Source organism: Podarcis bocagei, assembly GCF_964188305.1.
Source record: "Podarcis bocagei genome assembly, chromosome: 10".
Lineage (NCBI taxonomy): Eukaryota > Metazoa > Chordata > Lepidosauria > Squamata > Lacertidae > Podarcis > Podarcis bocagei.
This window is the reverse complement of record NC_138135.1, coordinates 27872897-27899737: the sequence shown is the minus strand read 5'-3', so window position 1 is coordinate 27899737 and position 26841 is coordinate 27872897. Positions and strand designations below refer to the sequence as shown.

General features: G+C 40.9%; 1 protein-coding gene across 3 annotated transcripts in view; it reads right to left on the bottom strand.

The window, feature by feature from the left end:
* The window catches only part of WASHC4 (WASH complex subunit 4), a 40621-nt gene extending 15272 nt beyond the window's left edge, over positions 1-25349 (bottom strand). For 2 of the 3 annotated variants that reach the window (XM_081211912.1, XM_081211914.1), the window contains exons 1-15: positions 25194-25349; positions 18487-18626; positions 16110-16163; positions 14371-14436; positions 14212-14257; positions 11522-11589; positions 9283-9365; positions 8531-8573; positions 7412-7515; positions 6667-6787; positions 4391-4514; positions 4148-4275; positions 2645-2805; positions 1748-1874; positions 545-670 (exon numbers count right to left, since the gene is read on the bottom strand). In XM_081211912.1, the coding sequence (XP_081068038.1) occupies positions 545-670; positions 1748-1874; positions 2645-2805; positions 4148-4275; positions 4391-4514; positions 6667-6787; positions 7412-7515; positions 8531-8573; positions 9283-9365; positions 11522-11589; positions 14212-14257; positions 14371-14436; positions 16110-16163; positions 18487-18626; positions 25194-25254 (1452 nt within the window). In that variant the 5' untranslated portion in view covers positions 25255-25349. Of the gene's footprint in view, positions 1-544; positions 671-1747; positions 1875-2644; positions 2806-4147; positions 4276-4390; positions 4515-6666; positions 6788-7411; positions 7516-8530; positions 8574-9282; positions 9366-11521; positions 11590-14211; positions 14258-14370; positions 14437-16109; positions 16164-18486; positions 18627-21639; positions 21795-25193 lie in introns of those variants that run through there. The other variant, XM_081211913.1, reaches the window with a different exon arrangement.
* Positions 25350-26841: the final 1492 nt, after the last annotated feature.

The following is a 26841-nucleotide window of genomic DNA, read 5'->3' as shown; positions in this document are numbered from 1 at the left end:
CCTCTAAAAGAACATGGGACCATTTACAGCAGATAGCAAAACAAACAACCATTGTGACTGGACTGGCGAAGGCAGAAAGATAACTGCATTATGTAGGAAGAGTAAGAACAGAAGTAAGAGCAACATAGTCAGTCCTAATACCTAAACTATCTCTGAAGTGTCTTCAAAAGGTGCCAAAATGACAATACTGAGGGGGGGGGGTGAGCATATCTCCAGGAGTTCCACAAATGGAGTATCAATTGTATTAGCACAGAACTTCAGCTTAGGCACCCTATTTTGAGAACCTGACCTATAGTGGTTTCAGAATTACAGTAAATATATTTTACCCAGAAAAGATGCAAATAAAGACAACTTAGAGACACAAAACGTATGGCTCTGGAGAGATGTAAACCATTTAGATAAGTATACTTTGCCTGAATTATTGTTTATATATTTTGTCTACCATCTTTCCAGCTCATAAATTAAAGCACGCAGGTCTTAACACACCTGCAAAAGGACTACTGCAAATGTTACGGTCACCAAGGAGATGAATATTGCAACTTACTTTGAGAAGTTCCACAAGCCTGCACAATGCTTTCACTGAGGTTTTAGTCATTGGCTTCTGCATTGACATGTGCAGATTCATTGTAGTTTTAATGATGTTACTAAGGCTGTAAGCGTACAGAAACCCCTAGAGATAAATTGGGAGGGGAACGTGAATCACCATTACATCTCTACTGCATCATAAATATTTTTTTGTGTCCAAAATCGGTTCTATCACACACAAATACAGCTGTTCAATATACAATTGAATTAAACATTATGGAATTAGAAGTAAACAAGCACCAACCTACTGAAACATGAACTATTAATCAATTTCCCGATTTCTACAATGCAAGTGATTTTATTCCTTCCTTGGTAGTCCCTTTTCTAGAATACCACAAGGCTGACTCCACCAACCTTCACTCCCCATTGTTACACAGCAAGCAGGGAAGCCTGATAAAGCTTCTCACACAAGTTAATGTGGAAAGCTCTGAGCTTTCGCTAGTGAATCTCAACTTGGGGGAAAAGTGGAGTATAAATACGTTAAATAATAATTACTGATATAGGGAAACAAAACAGAACCCCTATTTCCCTGTTTGAGAAGATGGCTTGGTTGAGACATTGCAATGTAGAATTGTTTAGCATTAAATGAACGAGTCTGGAATGAGCCTAGGGCTTCCCTCCTCTTGTAGGAAACCATGGTTGCCTGTTACATTCAAACAAGGGAAACTCTGGTTTGTGCTTATTCTACAACCAAGAAAAGTATATCATCATTTACCAGTTCAGATATGACAGCAAACTATGGTTTGTCACATGAGTAAGTGTGTGCAGTGATCAGTGTGGGGTGACAAAGAGTACTTTTTCCACACAGCATCAAGCCAGTGATAGGAATCATATCTGAACCAAGCCTATTAATCTGTGAAACAAAAGTTTGAAAATTGCAGAGCTAGCAAAATTTAATTTGATAATGCCAGTCATAAATAAATATATTCACTTAGGCTATATAAAGAAATTACTATATGTATTAACCCTACATTCATTAGTAAGCAATTGTAGTAATAGACCGTTTCAGCCGTTTCTTCTTCAGTAAATGGTACTCAAGAAATATAAAGTTAACTCTATATATATCTATATCTATCTATCTATCTATCTATCTATCTATCTATCTATCTATCTATATATCACAGCATTTTCCAGCCATGTTGCTTTGGAACCTAGAACACACCTGTATAAAAACGTTGCACCTATTAGTGAGATCTTCTGCAAACTTATCCATTTGTTGTTCCTTTGACAAAATAGATTCCATTTTCATCATCCATGAGCTCACAAAAACGTAATATGACTGCATCTCTCTGGAAAGAAAACAAGTAATGGTTATGTAATGGTTCAGTCAGATACAGCTTTAACCAATGTTAAAGAAGCTGAGCTGTGGTTTGAAACATCTGAATTGGCATGCCATTGTTTGCAATGGGTCAAGAGCCATAGTTTGTTACAGGTTTATGCTATGATTTGGCACAATGCCCAACATAACTTCAGCCATCACTCTTCTTTAAGGGATTGTTGGGCCATGGAGACAAGTTACGAAGCTGAGTGCTTGTATGAAAAATAGCAGCCAAACAATGATTTGGGTTTTGAATTATGGTTAATGCAAATCACAATTTGACATGCCAAATTTCTGCCAGTGTAAATTATCCTGAAAATTAACTGCTTGGTGAGCTTGACTAATCCAAGGTGAATATATCAGGCTTTAAATAAAACACAAAACTGAGCCAGTGTAACAATTTATTTTTTGTATTATTTTGATTTCTTACCTACCCTTCACAGGGCAGCTTAAAACCATTTAAATATATAATATTAAAATAGGTTAGAATATTCAAGAGAATAAAGGACATGTCTTCAGCATTGGAATTTAATACCCTATTCCTGAATACTTTTATCTGGACACAATGGCCATGGAACATAAAATCCCCACCAAAAGAGGGGTGCTTGGCTGTTTTCATAACTGGAAAAGAACAGGAATGTCAATTAGCTCCTATTTTTTCAGTTTACAAATATTTTTGATTTACAGAGTAGGAACCATACAGGTGGGGGGGGGGAGAGCTCACTACTCTTCAAACCTTACTTGGTAAGTGACTGAGCCTTCTGCTGTAGAAAAGTTTCTCTGTGTATTTTAATGGAATGAAAATTCTTCCTGTCCAGAAGCTTGGCAGCAGCTGGCACCTTCTGAATGAGAAAGTTGTCAGCAAACCAAATGATATTAGCTGTAAGTGTAATAGCTGGCACCTGGAGCAGCAACAGTAACATTTGGATGAAGGATGGAGGGGGTGGGGAGAGAAAGATATCGTATTAGACTTGATATTGAAAACTGCTACACCACATTCACATATGTAGGATTGTCCTAAAGGTATTTCAAGATATACATACATAGCAGGCCAGTTCTAAGCCCAGTTTTAAGTAATCTCACTTCATTTCACATGAATGTTTGCATAGGATTTTAGGCTCTGCTGCCAAGTCTACACCCTGCAGCACCAACAGGGAGCAGAATTATCAGAACATGTTTCGGAGATTAAGGAGGAGGAGGCGTAGCGGGACTGAACTAAGCTACACACAGTCCATAGCATCTTAGGATTCATTCCTTGAGTACCAGAGCAACTAGAACAGGTATGACAACTGTACCAATTCAGTGCATGCTACTTCAACAGTGAATGGGCATAAAAAGAGATTAGTGCAATCACTGCTAAATCCCTGGATAGAACAGTTTTGCTTTTTTTTAAAAAGGTGGCTTACAGCATCTATGCCCATGTCAGAGCAAGGATGAAAAGAAACAGGTGTACCTCTCAATGTTTCATTTAAGCTGAAATTCTGGGCAAATTTATTTTGAAGCATTGAAGGAAGCACCACTTATTTCTGAGTAAACATGGTTAAGATTGGACTGTTTATGGTGGTTATTAGCCCGTGCATTACTCACATGCAGGACATTGCAGTAACTAATGAGACCAAGGCCATACTTCCAGTTCTTCATCTTCTTCATCAAACCATCATGCACTGCCTGCAGCTGACCAAAGATAACCCCCAACATGGGCGACCAGGGGTCCTAATTGTGACTAGGCCCTAAATGTGAGCAGGCGTTCACATGCTAGGGGTTTTCTTCAAACAACTGCACAAAATGTGTGGCTGTTTGAGGAAGGAGACTCAGCATTAAGAGGTGGAACTAAAAGCAGCCCTGCTCCAAGTAATCACAGCAATATCCTACATGTGAATAACACATGAATAGGACCATTATCAAAGGCAATAGCTGCCCAAATCACACACTTGCAATTAATGGCAAAAATAGCAGTTTTTGACCACAATAAAATTATTGCAACATTCATTGACAAGGCAACTCGAGTACTATAAAGATAACATATTGTCGGTTCCTTTGCTATACACAAAACATAATTGTTATTCAGAAAGGACAACAAATGGAAACTATGAAAACAGAAAAAACCCTAGCTAAATTATTTTAAAGCTGGAGTTACTAGTGAGAGCTTGTAACTAGATATTGTTACTATATTTTTATAAGAGGTTTTTATTTTTATGTTGTTTGTGAAATTTAATTATTAGAGGAAAATTACAAAATCTTCACCTTTTTGCAAATGTCCAGTAACGATTTGTAAAATTTCTTGTCTACTGTCCGAAAAATCTGAAAATGCAGTACAAACAGCCCACAAATTCCTACGTACTTATCTCTCTGGTCAATTTCTGAGGGTTCACCTTGTACAAATACACACAGAAAAGAATAGTTTTGAAGTCTGCCACTAAACAAACAATATAACAACTTTTACAAACAATAATGTCAATGCAAAGAAAAAAATCCATCTTGCATTACCAAGCTTAGCTTCAACATTTGCAAAAATTGTGCGAATACTATGTGCGAACTCCTCAGCAAAAGTGCTGTTCTTCGACACTGACACTCCACCATTGAGGCAATCAAATTGTTGCTCTATACAGGCCTGAATGAGGACAAGAGAAACAAGAGTGATTTACAACATTAGTGCCATGGTGTATACGAGAACAACATATTAATAGATGATTGCAAATCAATCAGAATTCCATGATGGAGACAATTCAACTGGCAAGTTGTGCTTTATTTGGGGAGTGTTCAGTTCAAATGAAACCATACTGAAAATCTAATCAAAAGGCGATTAAGATTGATTCATTGACTGTTAATTGTCAGCTGAGCCCAGTACAAGTACCAATATGAGTAACTATTAATTTCAATACAGTGGTACCCCGCAAGATGAATGCCTCGCAAGACGGAAAACCCGCAAGACGAAAGGGTTTTCTGTTTTGGAGGCGCTTCGCAAGATGAATTTCCCTATGGGCTTGCTTCGCAAGACGAAAGCCCATAGGGAAATCTCCGGGGACCTCTTTTAAATGCTGGTGGTGGGGAGCAAAGCCTTTCCCCCCCTCCGGCCTTCAGAAGAGGTCCAGGAAGGCCGGCGGGGGCCGAAAGGCTTTGCTCCCCACCGCCAGCATTTTAAAAGCAGTCCGGGATAGCAGGGAAGCGCTTCCCGCTATCGCGGACGGCTTTTGAAGGCAGGCGGGGGGGGAGCAAATACTTTCGCCCCCCGCCCGCCTTCAGAAGAGGTCCTGGACCTCTTCTGAAGGCTGGCGGGGGGCAAAAGTCTTTGCTCCCCCCGCCTGCCTTCCCGGGGCAGCAGAGACTTCTCTGCTGTCCCGGGCGATCTTAAAATGCTGGCGGGCGGCAGCGAAGCTTTCGCTGCCACCCACCAGCATTTTAAAATCGCCCCGGGACAGCGGGGGCTTTTAAAATGCTGGCGGTCGGCAGCAAAGCCCTCCTGTCCCCGGAGCTTGCGGGGCGGGAGGTGGGGAGAAGGGCTTTTCTTCCCACCGCCAGCCTTCAGAACAGCCTTCTGAAGGCTGGCGGTGGGAAGAAAAGCCCTTGTCACCCCCCCAGCCTTCAGAAGAGGTTGGGGGACAGACTGTCCCCGGACCTGGTCTGAAGGCGGTTTCCCTAGGAACGCATTAATTGATTTTCAATGCATTCCTATGGGAAACCGTGCATCAACAAGACGAAAAACTCGCAAGAAGAAAAAACTTGCGGAACGAATTAATTTCGTCTTGCGAGGCACCACTGTACAAGTAGCAGTTAATTTCAAAGTACAATAAAATAAAACCCAAACACTTTTCTAACATAGTAAATACTATTATAAGAAAATTATTAAAAGCTTATTTCTGCAATAAGAAACGTTACTGTTAATTATATATAAGGTAACAACAAAGGAGGCATCTAAAAATTTTGATACTTTTACTACAGATCACAAAAAAGACTCAGCTGCAACTTGACTGATTCTAGAAATATAGTACAGTGGTACCTCGGGTTACAGACCCTTCAGGTTACAGTTTTCGGGGTGAGCAGAAGTACCGGAACAGGTTACTTCCGGGTTTCAGTGCTTTGCGCATGCGCAGAAGTGCCAAATCACAACCCATGCGTGCGCAGAAGCAGCACTGTGGGTTGCGAACGCTGCAGATGGCGAACGTGCCTCTCGCACGGATCACGTTCACAACCCGAGGTTCCACTGTACAGGGCATTTGCTTATGCAATGGACATCTCCTGCTTCTCCTTCTTCATAGCTCCCTACATGCCCCTCATATATGGTCTGGAGGGTCGGTCCTCCAACCCACTAGAGGAGATCTGTGAGGGCTGCAGAAGAAAGGAGAAGAGAGCACAGGAGAAAGTCCATAAGTGGATGTCTCCCAAATAATTCTGTGTGCCTTGATTTTTTTCTTTCCTTTTTCCTTTTTCCAAACTGTAGCTCTCTGCCCCACTTAGCAAGCTGCTTCTAATCTGAGGGAAGTTTCAAAAGTGATTTGCAATATGGAATGCTTTTAAAAGAAAACTGATCAAAAATTGCACTTGGTATATGCAAGCTCTTGGGTGCACCTAAAGTAGCTCTTTGGCTCCCAGTCAGAATATATTAGATAAATAACTGAGGAGAGGATACCAACAGCATACCATTTAAAATTTAAACACACCAATTAAGCGATGACATTTTCAGAAAAGAAACATTTCACTCCATAAATCTTACAAACCACATCTGAACTCTATTAAGAAATAAGCTCTATTGTTTATTATGTTACCTGGAATATCGTCCCATCCAGTAATTGGTTTTCTAGTTTTAATAGCAACTTTTCAAATGGCTTCAGCTTATCTTCCTGCACTCCAAATTTAGAAGGATTATGACGGACAGATTTTAGTAACCTAATAAAGCAATAAAAAATAAAAAATCTACTTAAAAGAAAGTCAACATTCCTAAATGTGTACGGGATGGAAGGAATTATTTAGGAGGAATAATCTGGAGGAGCAAACTTTGTATTCACACACTTATGAATGATGTGGGGGGATAATATCATATTTGAATAATATGAGCTGACCTAAGATTTTTGCTTGTTTCGTTTACAAAAAAGCCCTGGCACAACTTTAATCAGTGGCCTTGACTGCGCAGCTACACTTCTGGGACACAAGTCATTTGGGACTGCACTATGCCATGATTACCATTATTCCCAGGGGATTAATGAAGAAGAAAAATGCTTTCCTAATTACGGTGAAGGGTGTTAACCTTGATTGATTGATTGAACCATCACACGCTTGACAATTTAACAACAGTTCACATCAGCTGGTCACTGTAGGAATAATTAGAAACATGCAATTAAAGCTTAATGTTGCTCCGGTTGGTGGCAAAATACAGGAAATTAAGGCCTGAATACCACACTAGTGAAAAGGTGCGGTGAAGCATCAACATCTGTTTAAGTGACCACTGTATTGATGATACTTTTATTTTTCTACAGTACCAGTGGAAATAAATGTAAGAATTTATCCACATACCTTTTGTACATAGTCCAGTGCTCTTTCAGGGTAGCATGGTTGTCTATTATCTCATCCAGGGTAAGTAAAACTGCCAGCAGTTCTCCCAGATGCTCATACATAGCCTGTTTGAAAAGGCATATATCCTGGATTTAGAGTGAAATCCTATACCCACTTTTCTGGAAGTAAGTCCCACTGAACTCAATGGGAGGTACCACTGAGTATATATGATTAGGATAGTGTCCCCAAGAAAATTATTATATAGAGTTGGTGTTCTTGAGATGTACAGGACCATAACAATAGTTTTTATTACATATTTTATTCACTATGCCAGAGGTTTTCAACTTTTTTGAATCCACAGCTCCCTTAACCATCGACATTCTTTCTGCGGCACCCCTGTGGGGCTCAGGAGCCCAGTTATGTCACCCCTTGCCTGAAGGGCTGGCAGCCCCTCACCCTTTTCCAGCACCCTCCCTTGTAGAGTGTTCCCTCAGCCTCCTCTGGGCAGCCGCCGCCGCTGGTCTCTGAGCTGCCCACCCCATCCCAAAGACAGGTGCCTTCTCACACTTCCTCACATGCCTGGGACTTGTTTGCCCATTCCCAACAGCAAGGGCTGGCAGACTGCCTGGCTAGGCTCCCTCGCCTGCTTGCTTGTTTGCTTACTTACTCCTGGGCTGCCTCAGCTCCTGGCAACCAGCACCCCCTGACCAGCCCCAGAGGCACTACTTGCCTAGGGAGCTTGTAGCCAGGGCTGCTACAACAAACAGCTGTGCAAGCCTTGGGGAGACAGAGACATAAGAGGGCATCCAAGAAGGGAGGGAAGGAACAGAGGACAGTGTTGCCCGTGGCACCTGTGAACATCATTCAGGGGACCCCAGGGTGCGACGGCACACTGGTTGAAAACCACTGCACTATGCTGTACTGTAAGCCTAGCTGGCAAGAAGAGATCCCTGAAGGAATCAGGTGTCCTTAGCCTATTAAAGAACCTAGCACAATTTATTTTTATTATAATATTTGTAGATTTATTTCATTTTTAAAAAATGCTTCCAAGTAAGGCAGATATCCAGATATCAAACTCCCAGGTAAAGAACCTACCAAGTTATGCAACATAACAAGTCAAAATCCCTACAGAATTCTCACCTGAAAATGAACTCCTGATGTTTCTATAACTTTAGGTGCATTCCTGAAACACAAAATACTGTATTTCACACCATTTAACAAAAACATTCTAGAGCCTCATGCTTTTATTATTTATTTATTATTAACGTATTTATTACCCTCCCCTTACCCTAAGGTCCCCAGACCTTTTAAATAAGCCCAACACAGTAGTTAGTTTTGAACACGCAAGAGGTTTAAAAAATGATCACTTGAGAACCCGAAATACTGGAATCAAAGTGATAAATCACATTAAGTATTGCTAAATAGGCCTGTCCAAGTTTTGGCCTAGAAACCTGAACACAGTCCAGCGGTCATATATGCCAAGTCCTACACACACGGGTTTTCACTCTGCCAGGCTATCATCAGCCACATGAATTTATTTTGTGCCCTACAGGCTGCAATCACTAGAAACTGGCATTCAGTTTGGTAGGTCACAAGTTGTACAGGTCTGTGATAGTAAAAGAGCTAATTATTCAGAAGTGAACACCTGCAGTAGCTAGTGACTTCAAATGGAGCATTAAATGGAAATACTCATTAATCCAAAACAACCATGGTTTACATCCCAAAACAGACAGGTGTCCTTTTAACAATGCACACATCCCATATTTCAGGCACACATCCCATATTTCCTCCCCAACTCTGCAAAATTTAAGAAGCACATCAACATGCTGTATTTTTTTCATTTGCGTTTTCAACAAGTAAATTTAAAGGATAGTATTTTTTGCAGTAATTACTTGTTACTGGTATAAAGGGCAGCCAACTGATGAACTACATTCATCACGACCTCGTAGCAGCGTGTCACGAAACAAGCCAACTCCTGAAATGACAAATTTTGTACAAATTAGAAACCCCTTTCATACTAAATGAGATTATTTATCCATGGATTAGTTAGGGAAGTTAATGTAGCAAAACAGTCTTGTAATGAAACACTTGAACACCCTATTAAAACCCAACCTGTCACAATCACAAACAAGAGAAAAAATATTCAAAGTTCCTAAATACTGCCATTGTAGTGCTTATTAGTAGTCTAGACAATATTAAGAACTAATAGGCAGTGTAATTTCAAAACAGATTAATGTCTGGAATGGTGAATAAGACCTCATCAGTTATGCAACAGCTGTACCAAAAGAATGTTTACTTTTACTGGCTCTGTAGCAGGAAAGTGACCAACAGTAAATGAGAACTCACACTGGAGAAACATTAACAATTACTATGTCAGCATTTTCTATCCACTGGAAACCACTAATAGTCTCATGTATTAGAAGAATGCAAAACGAAAGCAGGATTATTTTTTTAAAAATCTAAGTTCTCTAGAAATTCTCCTGACAATATCAGGTGAAACAGTAGGGAGCTATCCAAAAAGTGATCACCTAAACCTATGTGTCTCTAAAATAAAAGGTGGCGAAACACAAAAGATATCTCGTTTCATTTCACTTTTAATTTATATACCGCCTTACTATACACAAAGCTTACAAGCTGAAGAAACAACAAAATAGACAGCAAAGTTCACACATGTAATAACAATCTGATCCAATACAAAAAGGTCACAATATACCGTATTTTCCCATGTATAAGACGCTCCCTACTTTTGGGGACCCCAAATTTAGAAAATGGGCATATGCACTATTCATGTATAAGATGCCCCAGATTTTTAACCTTATTTTAAAGTAAAAAAACAAAACACCCTAATCTTATACACAGAAAAATACGGTACCTATACTAAACACAGACACCAGATGTATAAAAGGGTTTTCAGAAAAAACTGCTACTAGCCTGTTTTAGCACGAATCAAAACTTATCAAAAACCATTCTTCCCCTCTTATTTTAAGAGAAGTACATTGTGTACAGAAAAATGACAAGGTTTGAGCTATCGCAATCACCAGTTGTTGAAATTATGCCAGGCACAACAACATGACTTGTAAAAAACATAGGAAGTTGAGCAATTCAGATCCTGCTTTCAGTTTTTTAAAAAAATATTCTGTAGTGGTTGGTTTCTTTCCACCAGAAACAATATTTTCAAAGTTTCTTGAACTAATAGCTATTTTAAAGAATGTTTCTCTTGAAATTCAGTAAATCAAACAATATACTTCTAGCAGGAAACACAACTAGTCTTATTCTGTATCTGAAGGTCAAGCATACTGTGTGTAGCTCTGCAATTTCCTTCCACCATCACTAGGGACAAAAACACAAGAAATTAAATTCTTGAGCAGGGGACCAGCAGAAAGGGGGTTGAAGATGAGCAGTGGCTGAACGTTTTCCCTGGCATACGTATGTCCACTCAAAATCCACTCCCTTTCTTTTCACACCCCCCCCCCGGGTTATTAAAGGGTCACAGATAAGCAAGCATTCACATCTTGGGGTGGCATTCAGACTTGCTATTTTCTGAACAGAAGTGCTCCTGACAGGTGAAAGGGGCCAATCTTCACTAATTCTCCCTTTGCTTTCATCCACACTACTTGGGTGGGTCCCAAACCCTATGGAACAGCTTTTGGGAAAGGCATGGTGAAAATACATCCTGCTTCCTTCAGCAGAATGTACTTTGGGCAGAGTTCTGGGCATGGGTAGTCTAGATCCATCTCAATGGTTTTAAAATAGCAACTTCAAAACTTGTGCTAGTAGAGCATTTTAGTCACATTGGGTACTCTTTAACAGTCACATCGAAATGTTAAAAAAAGTGGTGGCGCCACTGCTGGACTCAAGTACTTATACTCGCACTGCTAGACTTTTCCTAACAGCAGCTTGAATTGCTACTGAAACTTTAAAAAACGAAGTGACCAGAGACTACACAGGGGCAAAAAGACTTGAGTGAATGTGGCAGTATAAGCAACACAACTGGTGACAACTGTATAGCATTGACTCTAATCCACTAAAAGCCTGTGGTATAGCAAACATTTTCGAAGCAAATGATTATGAAGTCTATTGATCAGCACAAAAAATACCATAGAAGTTGCAGAACTATGTCCCAGGTGTTACCTGTAAAAATGAAATAAATCTTCCCATTTGTATTTGGCCATCACCTTCCACCTTACTGGAATCCATAGCTTGAAAGGTAAAATGAGAGTTACAGGAATATTAGAAAACACATCGTTTACCTATTAATGACACTTAAGATGGCAAAGGGTGGTTTTTTTAATCATAATTAAAAATATACTACAACAAAACTATGCATCATCAATGGATTCCAAATGAATGATTTATTAGAAAATGCTCACTTCATGTTTAAATGCTACTTTATCACCACCCCACATAAAGATTATCAATATTATCTATAAAAAAGAAGAAACAGCAGAGAATTTAAAAAAAAAAATCTTCAGAAGGTAGTTCATGTAGACAGGCATAAGCTGGGTCTATTTGACTGGATGTTTGCCAAACGATCATATACTTTTTGTGGCCCAAATCCCTAAGAATCATTTAGCAAATGACAAATTTCTTAGTGGAGATTATTTCTGTGTAGAAAAGCCCAAGCATCTAATGTATACAGCAGCAGGTGCCGTGAGTATGTTCACTGGATTTTGAGTATGTCATGTTAGATTCACTGCCCTGTACATCTTGTTTATGTGTTATGGGGAGCCACTGGCAATCAGGTCTTGCTCATATGGCAAAGTACATGTGGGAGCTTGTCACACGGTGACTTTTCCCACCACTGCATCCCCATGGTGGAAGGAAACACACCTAACAAAGATTATCCCTGAGCACAAGTTACAGAGGTACTCTGCCTGATACTAAATTTCCCAGCTCTATCTAAATGGCTTAGTATGCAAAGAGTCGGGGGGGGGGGTTTACTGATAAAAATGTGAGTCTCGCAGCTGCTACAGCAATCTTTGCTTCCTGCCAGTGAGGAAGAAAATCAGAAGTGCCTTGTTTTAGTTTTGGCAGCACATCACTGTATCTTCCAAAAAGGATTTAAATACAAGCACAGCATATGAGAAGCAGCATCTTCCAGGAATTCAGTTTTAAGGTAAAGTTTATTTCCTGAAAGGTCATTAACAGTTTTCATCCTTTGTGAATATTACTGCCAATGTATACTAGAAGTTTTCCTTTTACTATCTAAATTAGAAACAGTTACTAGACTCTAGTTCTATAGGAACTTGTATCCTACAACCTCGGAAGGCCACTTCCTCCTTCAAAGCATGAACGAGCCAATCTTCAAAGGATTCTCATAGCAATGTGATCTCATTCATCATACTGGTGCAAGAAAGGAGACAGCAGCTTTTCCCTAAGCAGAAGAAACTATGCAAAACTGCCCAAAAGGATGTGATCGGGTGACTGCCATTTCTGTGCTCAACATCCTCTCTATTTTGGCAGTAACATTCTTTGAACACAAAGGCAGCATGGATCAAGGTCCCTCATGACTTCCTCTTCAAAGCACCCTCAGTATTTTAGCAAAAACCATTCTTATGGGTTAGCAGCTTTGTATGCTGGCATTAAAGCTTCCACTAAAGAATTACAATTTGGTTCTGGCAGACAGTATTCAAAATCTATCTTACCTATGGCCTGTGATTGTTCATATAGCTAACAGACCACATATTGAACACCACTAACTCGTTAAGCTTTACTTCAAATAGAACTACTCAGAATTGAGCACTTTCATCAATTAGATATATCAGTTCATTACTGCCAGACCATCCCCATGCAGAAGCAGACTGTTCACCCAGGAGAAAAGAAAAAAACCCTCCATGTGACAGAAACCCCTCATACTTCACTGAGTCCCAATCCAAAGGGGGTTCCTTAACTTGAGATGGGTTTTTTTGTGAGGGCAGCCACTTCAAGAGTGCAGCTTAAAAGTCTCTGTGTATGAGTGGCAAGGCCGCCCACACCTCTCTGAATCCTGGCCAAGGGCATACCAATTCTGTTGACCTTGCACATCACGCTGCCATTGGGCTGTATCAACAGAAGCCAAACATTTATCTTTTGCAACTATTTAAGCAACTCTGCCAAATGCTCAAACAGTTTAAAGGTAAGGTGAGTTGCTATCTGTGGCTTCAAATTTGGTTTCAAAACTAACCAAAGAAGAATTTTCACATATTAGCAAGATGGGCACAGAAACCTTGATGTGCAGAGCCCCAGCAGAGAAGTGTTTTGATAGCAGATGGGCACATCCACGGCAAGGGCTATGCTCCTGAATAGAGCTACCACCGTCAGTAGCACATTTTAGGCCATGAATAAGGCATTACTGGGGGAGCAAAGGACACTGGATCCAAGGCCCTTTTGTCAGTTCATGAGGTTCTATGTTTGCCTCCCCACCACTCAAAAAAAAATCATGCTAGCCTGGATTTTGGGATAGTAATTCCACCAGTGGTGGAACCAGTGGTGGCGAAGAAAGAAAGATGATCCATGCTATGGGGAGCAGAAGAGGAAATTCCTCATCTCTCATACACCTCCTGGCTTGGCCATTGCAAATGAACAGGTGTTTGGAAGTGGTGGGTGATGTGGCCCCACCATCACGCCCCACCATCACCCTACCTAGTAACAGTTCCTAGCTTGTGGAACACCCTACTCACAGAGATAAATCTAGTATTGCCATTGTATAGCTTTCACCATAGGCTGAAGATGCACCAGTGAACCCTGAGAGAACCCACCCTATTCTAACCTATCCTGGGACCTCATAGCAAATGATGTGCAAGAAATCCAACCAACAGCAGACTGAACTGTAAAGTACTTACCTCCTTCTCCATAAAACAAGAGGCCATTATAAAATTTTGTTTCTGCCTAGGAACAAAGAAAAGATTGTTTTTCTCTTGAATAAGAAGTCATAATATAGAAGGTGAATAAACTAGTTTCTAGAAAGCAGTTTGTAGTTGGCAAAATGAAGAGATATTTACCTCATATCTTAACTTTTTTATTTCACAGCAAAGGGCAGCATACACAGTGATTACTTTGTTTAGAACCTGGATAAATGAAATAGAAAAGCTAAATATTAGTGCATTTACAGCAATATCTATCTATCTATCTATCTATCTGTCTGTCTGTCTGTCTATCTATCTATCTATCTATCTATCTATCTATCTATCTATCTATATCTGCAGCAAAGCGAGAGATGGGGGTCAGGCCAGGGCTAGCTACATTTAGCACATTCTCTCCCTAAAATATTTCCATTCAAGCTGATTATTAGAAGAACACGTGCCTGAGTTCCCTTTTTTCCTCCTCCCTTTCCGATTATTTCCCTTTTTGGTGTGTTTTAGGTTGTAAGTCTGGAGACATGAACTTTGCTGTTTGTTGCTGATATTATGTAAACTGCTCTAGAAGCCTTTTCAGCTGAAGAATGGAGTAAAAAGGTTTCTTCCAGTAGCACCTTAAAGACCAACTAAGTTAGTTCTTGGTATGAGCTTTCGTGTGCATGCACACTTCTTCAGATACACTGAAACAGAAGTTGCCAGATCCTTCTATATAGAGAGAAGGTGGGGAGGGGTATTACTCAGAAGGGTGGTGGGAATGGGAGATTGACAGATAGCTGAGATGAGCCTGTTGACGACTCTTAACGACTGCAATAGGTATTACAGGAAAAGGCAAGGGGTGAGAAGGTGAAAAATGGCTAAGTCATGTATAATGAGATAAGAATCCAATGTCTTTGTTCAAACCAGGTCTCTCCATGGTTTTAAGTTTGGTAATGAGTTGCAATTCAGCAGCTTCTCTTTCCAGTCTATTTCTGAAATTCCTTTGTAGTAAAACAGCTACTTTGAGATCTTGTATAGAATGTCCTGGGAGATTGAAGTGTTCTCCTACTGGTTTCTCTGTTTTGTGATTCTTGATGTCAGATTTATGTCCGTTTATTCTTTGGCGTAAGGTTTGGCCTGTTTGTCCAATATAGAGACCTGAAGGACACTGTTGGCATTTGATGGCATACACAATGTTAGATGATGAGCAATTAAATAGTCCTGAGATGGTATGTGTGATGTTGTTGGGGCCAGTAATGGTGTTGTCCGGGTGTATGTGGCAGCAAAGTTGGCATCTGGGTTTATTGCAGGCTCTGGTGCCAGTGTCCGTGTTAAGTCTGGTTGTAGTATTATTGTAGGTTAGGAGTTGTTTAAGATTGGGTGGCTGTCTGTAGGCAATGAAAGGTCTTCCTCCCAGAGCTTGAGAAAGAGAACTGTCATTGTCCAGGAGAGGTTGTAGATCTCTGATGATGCGTTGTACTGTTTTAACTTGGGAGCTGTATGTGATGACTAGAGGTGTTCTGTTATTTTCTTTTTTGGGTCTGTCTTGCAGCAAGTTCTCTCTGGGTATCAGTCTGGCTCTGTTGATCTGTTGTCTAACTTCATCTGCTGGGTATTTTAGTTCTAAAAAGGTTTGCTGTAGATCTCTTAGGTGAGAGTCTCTGTCTGTAGAACTGGAACAGATGCGGCTGTAACGTAGTGCCTGGCTATATACAATGGACTGTTTGGTATGTTTGGGATGGTAGCTAGAGGCATGTAGATATGTTTGTCGGTCAGTTGGTTTACGGTATAAGGTGGTGTCTATGCGCCTTATACCACCTTATACTTTGACTATGGCAGACCAACACGGCTACCGATCTGTAACTAAAAAGATTTCTGTAATACATATTTAAAATTAAGAACTTTACCTTGTTTTCCGTATTTATGAGTTCGAGTAAGGAAGACTGTTCATAAGGCAAAAGCTAAAATAAAACAAAATAACTGGTGATTTTAGGAAGCCAGAGATCTGCCACATTACTGAATAGGCTAAAATGTCCAATTACAGTTGACACAGCTGTTTCAAACAAAATCTTAAGTGCAAATATACAGGTGGATTATATATATATATATATAAAATGATGATAAAGGCAGTAACAGAGATTGTTTGCTTAAAAAGAACAAACAAACAAACCCTGTTCAACTCCTCTGGGGGAGGGGGAGGAACCACACAGAGCAGAACTACAAGATCTTTTTCAAATGTTATTTTTAGAAACATATTAACTAAACGACAGCTATCGCATGGAAAAGATCTAGCATACAATGACTTGTATGATTTCTAAACAGGCCCATAGCTAGATACCACTAGGCACTTTTACTCGCCTTCAGAGACTCATGTACTCTGCCAGAAATGAAGTCAAGAGATTTTCAAGAGCAACTTTCTTTAATAACAATAATTTTGTTTTTTAGTGTAACAGGAACGTATGGTTTCCTGGAAGGCTTAAGTCCCATTTGTACTTATGGGCCTGGTGGAACGCTCTGCCTCATGAGACCAGGGCCCTGCAGGATCTGATTTCTTTCCGCAGGGCCTGTAAGACAGAGTTGTTCCGCCTGGCCTTTGGCTTGGAGCCAATTTGATTCCCCCCCTCTCTTTCTTTTTTCCTTTCCTTCTCCTCCTGCGATGAGGCTACATTTTAATATTTTAATGTTTCAATATTTTAATGTTGTATTTTAATTTTGTTTTTAGTTGTAATTATTCAACTTGTTTTTATTATTGCTTGTAAGCCGCTCTGAGCCCGGCCTTTGGCTGGGGAGGGCGGCGTATACTTACTTTACCCTAGATATGACTAGCCAATTTGCAAAGCACTTCTGCACATGTGTGCATGAACACACACAGAGCATAGGTGTTTTTTTACTTCAGGGTTCCAGAAATTTGAGGGACTTTGGAATGCACAAGGAGCTGCCACCAGAAGATCATGAAAACTTTGGCTCCCAGTCTAAATTAACCATGATTTCTAGTCCATGTTCCCATCTATCAGCTTTAACTCTATAGGTTTTCCATAATGATTTCTTACGACCGCATAGGGTTTTGTTTTTTAAAGTCACACAGCTCATAAAAACTTCTCCTGAAGAGACCACCAAGAGATGAGAGGATTCAACAGGGACATCTGCTCCTCCACTTCCCCTCAGCAAATTTAAAAAGCCTTGAGCCTGGAGTGGAACTCAATGGCGCGCGCGCACACACACACACACCTAATTGGGGTTTTTTATGTTTGCTTCTCCCCGCCCCCGTTTTTTGCTGTTTGTGTGTTAGTTGTAAGCTGCCTAGAGTCCCTTATCAAGGGAAAAGGCAAGGTATAAATAATAGCAACAACAATAATTCCCTGTGCTTTTATATTTTCTTCAATTTTAAATTTTGTTGCATTTTCCTTTAAACCACTTTTAGCTTAGGAAACACAATATATGTTCGGGGGGACGGGACAAACAAGCGCAAGGCTCTATTGAACAAAAACACAAAGAAGGTACCAGGTTCAATTCTGGCGTCTCTAGGTAGAGCTGGGACATAAACCTCTGTCTGAAGTCTTCAAAAGCCAACAGCATAGACACCAGTGAGCTAGATGGACCAAAGGCCTGATTCGGTATAATGCAATTTCCTAGGCTTCTAGGAGGGGGCCATTCCTTAGGTACCCCATACTAGCCTGCCTTTCCTCTGTGCCAAAGTCATCGCAGGGCAGCACTGACTGGGATGAGAGAGATGGTCTGGTGCAGGGGTGGGGAATCCTTTGCAGCCACATTCCCTTTGAGGCAACATTCCAGGAACCACATGCCAGTGGTGGGCAAGACCAGAACAACACAAGAGGCATAACCCATAGGGCAAGCCTTGGTTACAGCGTGTGGTTAGTCTGGAGAGAGCTAAACCATAAGACCAGGTTTTCAGAACACATTAAGCCAAGCAATGGCTCTATATTGCAACAGAATGACTAAGGAGGAGCAAAGTACCCATGATTTCTTCTCCTAGAGCCCACATGCTTGCGCATTCGTGCTAAGCTATGGTTTGGTTTATTGTGAAATGCAAAGCAGGTCAATGTTTAAAACAGAATACTTCTCTTCTGAAAGCAGCTGAATGCAAGACATTTAGGCTACAGTCCTGTACCCAGTCACACACCGAGGTCATTACTAACACGGGATTTACATGTGCATAGCTATGCAAAGCACTACACCCTATTCCAAAGAGCCTTAGATCACAGATATCAATTACACAACAGAATTAAGTGAACAGAGACAAGTGCATAGTAAACAAAAGCTTACATTTAATGTAATGGGATCAAGATTAAAATCCCAAACATCTCCTACGGAGTCATCCAATGCATCTTCAATTCGCTTCAGCTGGGAAGTGTATGCCTCTAGAAATTTCCCATAATTCTTCAACTGTACTCCAACATGAATTTCTAAAAATAAATTGTATTCCATTAGGACAGGTTATTTGTTATCATAGTCATTAAACTAAAATTTCCTAAACCTTCAACAGAAACAATCTAGATCACAGGTGGCCAACTTGCAGCCCTCCAAAAGTTGCGGAACTACAGCTCCCACAATTCCTCATCATTAGCCATGCTGGCTGGGGCAGACAGGTGTTAAGTCCAACAGCACCTGGTAGACCAAAAGTTGCCCCCCCCCCCCGACCTAGATAAATAAGCTGTTGTTCAAGTGAATGTCGTGTGTGTGCCTTTTTTGTGTCTTTTTTAAAAAAAGATCTATTTCCACAATACGCGATTTTATTGGCGTTTTACTTACAATCTGTTTATGCAAGTTTAACCTCATACAAGGGACCTATTTGTCCAAAACAGAAATATTTTAAACGAGACAAAGTCTACATAACATTACACAAACTTCTGAATGTTTGAATCATGTATTTATGTAAAAGGGTAAAGGTAAAGTCAAGTCACAGATGACTCTGGGGTTGTGGCACTCATCTCGCTTTACAGGCTGCTGACAGTTTTTCCAGGTCATGTGGCCAGCATGCCTAAGCCGCTTTTGGCTAACGGAACACCGAAACCAGAGCAGTGCACGGAAACATCGTTTACCTTCCCGCCTGAGTGGTACCTATTTATCTACTTGCACTTTTTGGCATGCTTTCAAACTGCTAGGTTGGCAGGAGCTGGGACCGAGCAACGGGAGCCCACCCTGTCACGGGGATTCAAACCCCACCTTCTGATCGGCAAGCCCAAGAGGCTCAGTGTAGACCACTGTAACTAGTCACACCTATTTTTCCATGAATATTTTCAGTACTATACTAACAACAATATGCAACATCACTAATATTAGCAACCTTGGAATTGAATCAATGTTAACTCCAACTTTTTAAAAGGAATCAACAGTGTGACCAGGATATTAAAGGTCTGTTAAGCTAGGAGTACAGCTAAATGAGTGGAAAGTTATTACTAAAGCTAGAATTTTTAAAACTATTAAAAACAAGGCTTGTTGAGGAAGAAGCACTGTAGCTACTACAAACAGAACTCATGTTTCATCAACCTTCTAAAAATTATGAGTGTCAGCAAACACCTAGAGAGGAGTAATCTGGCACACATTATAAACTTAGATTTCCCAAAAAATATTTGACCAAGCCCCCAAAGGTTTCTAAGTAATCTTAGAGGTCATGAGCTAAGGCAAACAGATTCTCTTAGACACCAACTGAAGAACAGGAAGCAGAGGATATGGAGAAACAGTCAGTTTTCACAATTGAGGGAAGTAACCATTAGGGTCCACTGTTTTTAAACTACTATTAATTAATTTATAATTAACTGTAGTGAGTGTCAACTGTAGCAGTGTTAGCCAGGTTTGTAGATGATACAAACTGATTAAGAATATGGTAAGTGAAGAACTCCAAGAAGCTCCCCTCAAACTGGATGAATGAGCAACAAATACGTAAATGAGATTTACTGTAAGTACAAAGGAACTGGGGGTGGGGTTGGGGGAAGCAAAATCTCAACTTCATAACTGATAGGCACAGTCATTGAATGTTCTGTCCAGGAAATGGTTGTGAAGGACAGCTCCAGGAAAACATCAATTCAATATGCAGTAGCAGTGAGGAAAGTAAATTCTATGCTAGGTGGATAGAGAAATCTTTCTCATAACATTAGAACCCAGGCTCACCAATAAATCTGATTAGCATCAGATTCGAAAGAAAGAAAAGAAAAGACTTCTCCACACAGTGAATGGTAAGATTACTGAATTTGCTGCCACAAAGACATGGTGATGGCTACTGGTTTAAATGGTTTCAAAAGTGATGAACCAGCTTAACATATTTCATGTTCAGAGGCAGTGTGTCTCTGGGGCAGTGGTGCTGTTGCCTTCATGCTCTCTGGTTGTAGATTTCAAAGACTAGGTGGATCATTGAGCTGATCCGGTAGTTCTGATCTAACATTGCCATTTTCCAGATCTACAAGCTGTATGTTAGCTAAGGATTCTGGAAACAACAACTTTGAAATGGGTTTTTTGCTTATAGGAGCTCCTTGCTTTGGAGCAGATCTATTTTCTTCATTTAAAGCAAAGCAAGAAACTGTTTTCCTTTCCCACACAGTCAACTAAACATGGTTGCTTATAATAAAGCTTTATTCAGTTTCTCTTAGCAGAAGCAACAAAACTAGAACAGAGCAATATTTGCAAAGTTAAATAATGCATTGCTAGCATCTTTACATTTAGCAACAACAACATAAAAACTGAAAGTAGTATACAGTGACATATTGATGCAAATGCACACCAATTTCCTATATTGCAATAAATAAATGAATAAATAAATAAGTGGTAGCGGTCAACTTTAAAAGGACAATTTATAGCCAGAATATTGTTGAAACTTAAGACTGTGCTGAATCCAAAGGTAATTTTAACTCTCAGCCTGTGTTCACAACATAGCAGTCTTATCAATTTTAAAATATTTTACACTTAACAGTCATAATCCATAGATGATGATAGCATATACCAGTACACCTGGATTTTTACTCCATTTTTGCTAATACATTTTCTCTGTATCAACTGCTTTTAAATACTATGAGTGAAAAGCAGCAGGTTTGTTTAAAACTGGCAGCTACAATATTGTAAAAGAAGCAAAAACTTTGAAAATTTATAGGGCACATATGTAAGTAAAAATGTAAGGCAATTAAAATACAGGCAAAAATTCCATAAGCTTCTAAAAATACCCTTAACAATAATAAAACCATTAATAAAATACACACAATCACAATCTGTAAGGCTCACAAAATATTCCCGAATTGTCAGTCTCACAAAATCTTCCAACACCCACAAGACAAAGATAATGCAAAGACCACTAACCCACTGCTGGGTTTCTGATCAGAAATTTCTCCTAATGCTCAGCTGAAATCCACCCTCCTCTAACTTAAGCCCATTAGATCTAGTCCTCCTCTCTGAGGAAGCAAAGAACAAACCTAAGGTCTCTGCAAATACCTGGACAACACAGAAGAGAGCCAGAAGTCCTCTTTCGCAGTTTCTTCAACTTTTTTCTCATAACACTTGTTTTCCAAACCCCTGACCACCCTCATTTGAACTTGTTCAAAAAGTAAGACACCCAGAGCTGGACACGATACTCCAGGCGACATTAGACTAGTGCAGAATAAAGCAGAGCCATTGCCTATTGCAACTTGGAAACCACAGTTCTACTAATACAGCCAAAAATTGCATTAGTCTTTCTTACACATCACAGTGCTGACTCATGTTCAGCTTGCAACAGACTACAATCCCAAGACATGGGATTGATCTCATGACGCTGAGCTACACATTCTTTGTGACATACTCCCCTTCCATGTCTTAGGCATGTCCTTTTTGTTTTCAGCTGATTACTAAGCTTTTTTTGTGTAGCTACACTGACTTTTTTATAGGTCTTCTATTTCTTTCTCTCATTTATGATTGTTCTTTAGTAATATCTAGTCATGGAATCCTACCTAGCATTTCTCTGAGCTTACTCAAATCAGCTTTCCTAAAATCCAAGTTACATTTTTAACTATATTCACCGTTGGCTTTCTATAAAATAACGGATTCCAGCATTACATAGTCAATTACACAAGAGTTCACACATGAGTTAAATATACTGTTCAGAAGCTATAATTTAAGACAATCAAAGGCATCATCCCACAAATGCAACACAGGAAGTTTTAAATGAAATGATTTAGAGAATAAATATTTTTAACCAGCTTTATAAGATTGCTTTCATCTTGCTTTCCTTATCAGCTAGCTTTCCTGACCCACCTGCAAGGTGATTTGAAAGGCACATGTTAAATGTCAAAGTTTTCCCGTTTTTTTGTTTCATCTAATTACAGTGGTGCCCCGCAAGACGAATGCCTCGCAAGACGAAAAACTCGCTAGACGAAAGGGTTTTTCGGTTTTGCGTTGCTTCGCTAGACGAATTTCCCTATGGGCTTGCTTCGCAAGACAAAAACGTCTTGCGCTTTTTTTTTAAAGCCGCTTGAAGAGGCGCAGTTGCGACGGACCGTGATTCGCAAGACGAAAAACATCGCAAGACGAAAAGACTCGCGGAATGAATTCTTTTCGTCTTGCGAGGCACCACTGTACTTCAGTATTCAAAACTGGAATGCTGTGTGAAAAACATTACTTTATAAACTTCTGTTGCATATGCCATAATGAGCAGGTAGACAGAATGTCAAGATGGGAAATTTAGTTTTTCCTTCAAAAAAATGGGCATTGATATGCTATAGATCACTGTGACAAAAATGAATCTGTTCATGACATTCTCCGAGTAATGGTTGTGTAGTATATAAAGCATGATAATTCATTTCAAATTATGCATAGCATACTAATATGACGTGTACATGCAAGCGTGTGGAAGAACAATTTACATAAGGTTTAAATTTCAACACCATGAAATCATTGCCACATGCAATTATTATGGTGTTTTTTTAAATGAAGGTTGTGAAAACTAAGTGGAAAAGAGTGTCCAGTTTCTTCAAACTAAAGTGAAGAGAGTGAAAGCCACACACCACCCAACTAAATTATTTCAGCATGACTTAATTTTTCTGGCTAAAGAATAGTGTAGCTGCAAGACTAAAGCCTAACTGTATCTAAGAAGGAAGTACGTACTTAATGAGAAAGCAAACCACAAATTTGGGGAAGATTTGGAATAAAGTGGCTATTTTAGAAGAAAAAAGCGAAACAGAACCCCAAAGACACAGGCAAAGAGAATGGAAAGTGTTATTACCATATTAACAAGGAAGCTGCTTGTCAGAAAGAGTGCAAAGCCTCAACTGTAAGGCGGGAAGGGGACTTCCCAGAAATCGAGTTGCAGCCCAACACTCAGAACACAGAGGTTTCTTACTGCCAGCTGACCTACAGCATGTTACATTACAATAACCAATAGCTTTCCATGTGGGACCTATCAATGGCTGCTTGCCAGAATGGCTATGTTCTGCCTACACTGGAAATCACAAGTGGGAAAGTGCTATTTCACTTCAGTCCCGTTTGTGGGCTTCCCATAGGCATAAAGTGTGAGAATACTATGCTGGTCTAGGTAGGCTTTTGGTCTAATCCAGCAGGACTCTTGTTATGTTCTATATTAGACCCAATGTTGTTGAACCTGTGGTATGTACACAATCATTTGTTCAGTATTCATTTGAAATAATCTCCTTACCCCAGCTTCCATATTGACAATCACTTAAAAAAAGATAGATTCCCTATTTTACCCACAAAGATGCAATAAAACTCAGGGGAAATCTATCAAACTCTTGTCAGTTGAAAAACAAAGCAGATAAATGTTGGTGATTGTATGCATCTCCGCCACACAACGAATCTCGAATACAGGTGTCTGCTAATGTGGAAGAGTTTATTATACATTACTGCTCCAGAGTAAACCAGAACTACCACCAACCACACTCCAGATTTATATTGACAACCATGATGCACAGAAAGAATTCCCTCTTAATTCAAACATGAGATTGCTTAATCACGCACGTTTGGAAACTTTTGAAGCACAGCGCAACTTGCAAGAAGGGTGGTTAAAGAGTTATAAAAAGGAGCTGAATTCTAGTCCCTTTCCCAATGCATGTTTATTGGCAGGAGAAGGACTTTAATCTGCATTATAGAACCAGAGGGTAGCATAGTAATTCCCAACAAATTAATTCAGGGGGAGGAAAGCATAATTGTTTATAGTAGAAAAAAGGCAACTATAAAATAATTACAAACATGTTAACTGTTACTCATACTGTATCAAACTATCCTCTGGACTGAGTTTCTAATTTAGACCATTAAGTCAAGTGGGAGGTGGTAATGGAACATGGCCGAAATAGTAAAACTGACAGCATGCAAAAAAAGAAAAAAGAAAGGGGGAGTTTCATCTTTGTTAATTACTGGAACCAGACTTTTAACAACAAGTTTTTAACAGTACAATCCCACGCATGCCTGCTCAGAAGTTAAGATCCAGAAGACCTTTGCCACCCCATTTCGGGATAGAGACTCCTTCCTCTCAACCTGGCAGGAATTCGTGTGCTATTGATTTTTGGCCTCTGGGAAGAAAGGACGTGATTTTTGTACAGGTATTGATGATGACACCCTTGTACCCTTCAGCCACCTTGACCGCGAGCAAATGGGTGGCTGAAGAGCGTGGCTGCCAAAGGTGCCAGCTTCACAAAGAGGGAGCTTGAGGCTGCCTCTGGTCATCTCCCCACCCTACCCCCCAAAACCACCCCCACCCCCCAAAAAAGATGCACTAGGCTGCTGACAGCCAGGCAGGCAGGCTCTGGACGGGGCATGGCAGGCAAAAGGCCTCCCTCAGGGGTCAGTCGGGGCGGGGCAGAGAGGCAAGGGAGCTGCGGGGAGGGGGCCCCTTTTCATGGGGGAGGCAGTTTTGACTGCGGGAGGGTGAGGGGGGAGCGGGATGTCCTCATGAGCAGAAGGACTCAAATCCCCCCGCCCTCCAAAATGGGGGGGCGGCCAACCCCGCAGTTGGCTCCCCTCAGAGAATGAGACACGCTTCCCGCCTCCCTCGCGCTTACTCTGAGAACCGTCGTCGAGGCGGTCGAACTCCCAGTCCGGCGAAAGGGTCTCCAGCGCCATGACGGACCCGCGCCCAGCGGCGGCGCCAGCAAGAGCAGCAGCAGCAGCAGCAGACCTGCCCCTTCCCACCCGACTCCAAAGACACGGGACTTCCTGTCACGCCCGCGCGGCATGCTGGGAAATGAAGTCTCCGGAGCTCGGGGCGGGAGGGCCGATGGCCGCGGCGCTTGGGCGGTTAGAGGGGCGCCCAAACAGCGGCCCCTGCCGGGGGAAGCAGGCCTGGCAACCGGGGAGGGAAGCTCGTGACAGGCAGCGTTTAAGGACACGCCCGCACTGAAAACACTGAAAGCAAATATATTCCGATTTGCAGGGCAATCTTAGGAATGTCTACTCAGAATCAAGCCCTTGCAATCCCGGACACATTCAGCTAAGAGTTAAACCTAATAGTGCTTACTTCTGAATAGGTTCTGGTTAGACAGGGACGACGCACTTGCTAGGCGAGTTAAGGCGACTGCCTCAGGTGGCAGGATCCATAGAGACAGCAGATTCTGCCTCCAGAGACCTGGACGCCTGCAATTGGTTCCCGGAGAGCCGGTTTGCTGTAGTGGTCACAGTGTTGGGCTAGGTCCTGACACACTAGGGTCCAAATCCCCATTCGTCCATGAAGCTCCATGGGTCACCTGGGGTCAATCACTGCCTCTCAGCTTCACCTACCTCACAGGGTTGTTGTGAGGATTAAATAAGGAGAGGGAGAGCCATGTATGCCATCTTGAGCTGATTAGAGGAAAAGCGGGGGATATAAATGCAATAAATTAAGAATCTACTCTTCTCCCATTGATTTAAATAAAACCAATACAATACTCTATGCATTATGCAGGACTGAAACACCTGCTCTGGTGTTTCATATAAGTAGGAGATCACCACAGATCAGTTTCTGACTGACATGGCATTTTGCTTCAGATCCAAAGCAGAGCCTCCATTTGGTTTGTCTTCTGATACTTCAGATGCCTTTCCTGCCAGTTGTAATGTTTAACCTCATTCATGGGCAAAAATGGATGAAATTGGCAAGCATCCCTTTCCTTGGGGATGAAACTTTCAGAAGTGTGCATGCACACGAAAGCTCATACCAAGAACTAACTTAGTTGGTCTTTAAGGTGCTACTGGAAGGATTTTTTTTATTTAGACAATTAGGTGTATACTTGGACTAAAAGAAGCTCCCTCTGCCCCAACATAGGGTTGTCCAATGCAAACACCACTCCAGTCTGCTGAACAAGAATAAGTTGTCACTGCTCCCTTCTCTTCCCCGGTGGAGTCACAGATCTTGACGTGGAAGAGACTAGAACTAAGGCTGGAGAGAGCACATCTCCTTACGGGAGCAAAAGTCCTTTAAGATTAAGTTACATTTTTTCCCTTAGTATGAATGAACAGGCAGTTTCATGTTTCCTGAACTTGATTGTGGACCCACAAGGTCTGGAGTTGTTGTGGTTGCCTATGGCCAGCCCCCTGAACTCCAGTGAATAACTCCAGTGTGGCAAGAGGATGGCAGGCACCCCAGGCAAGTCATGTCTGTTAAAGTAGTGCTTTAAATGTATGGTGTGGATGTGACCTTATGGGTCCACAATCAAGTTCAGTAAACATTTTCCTCAA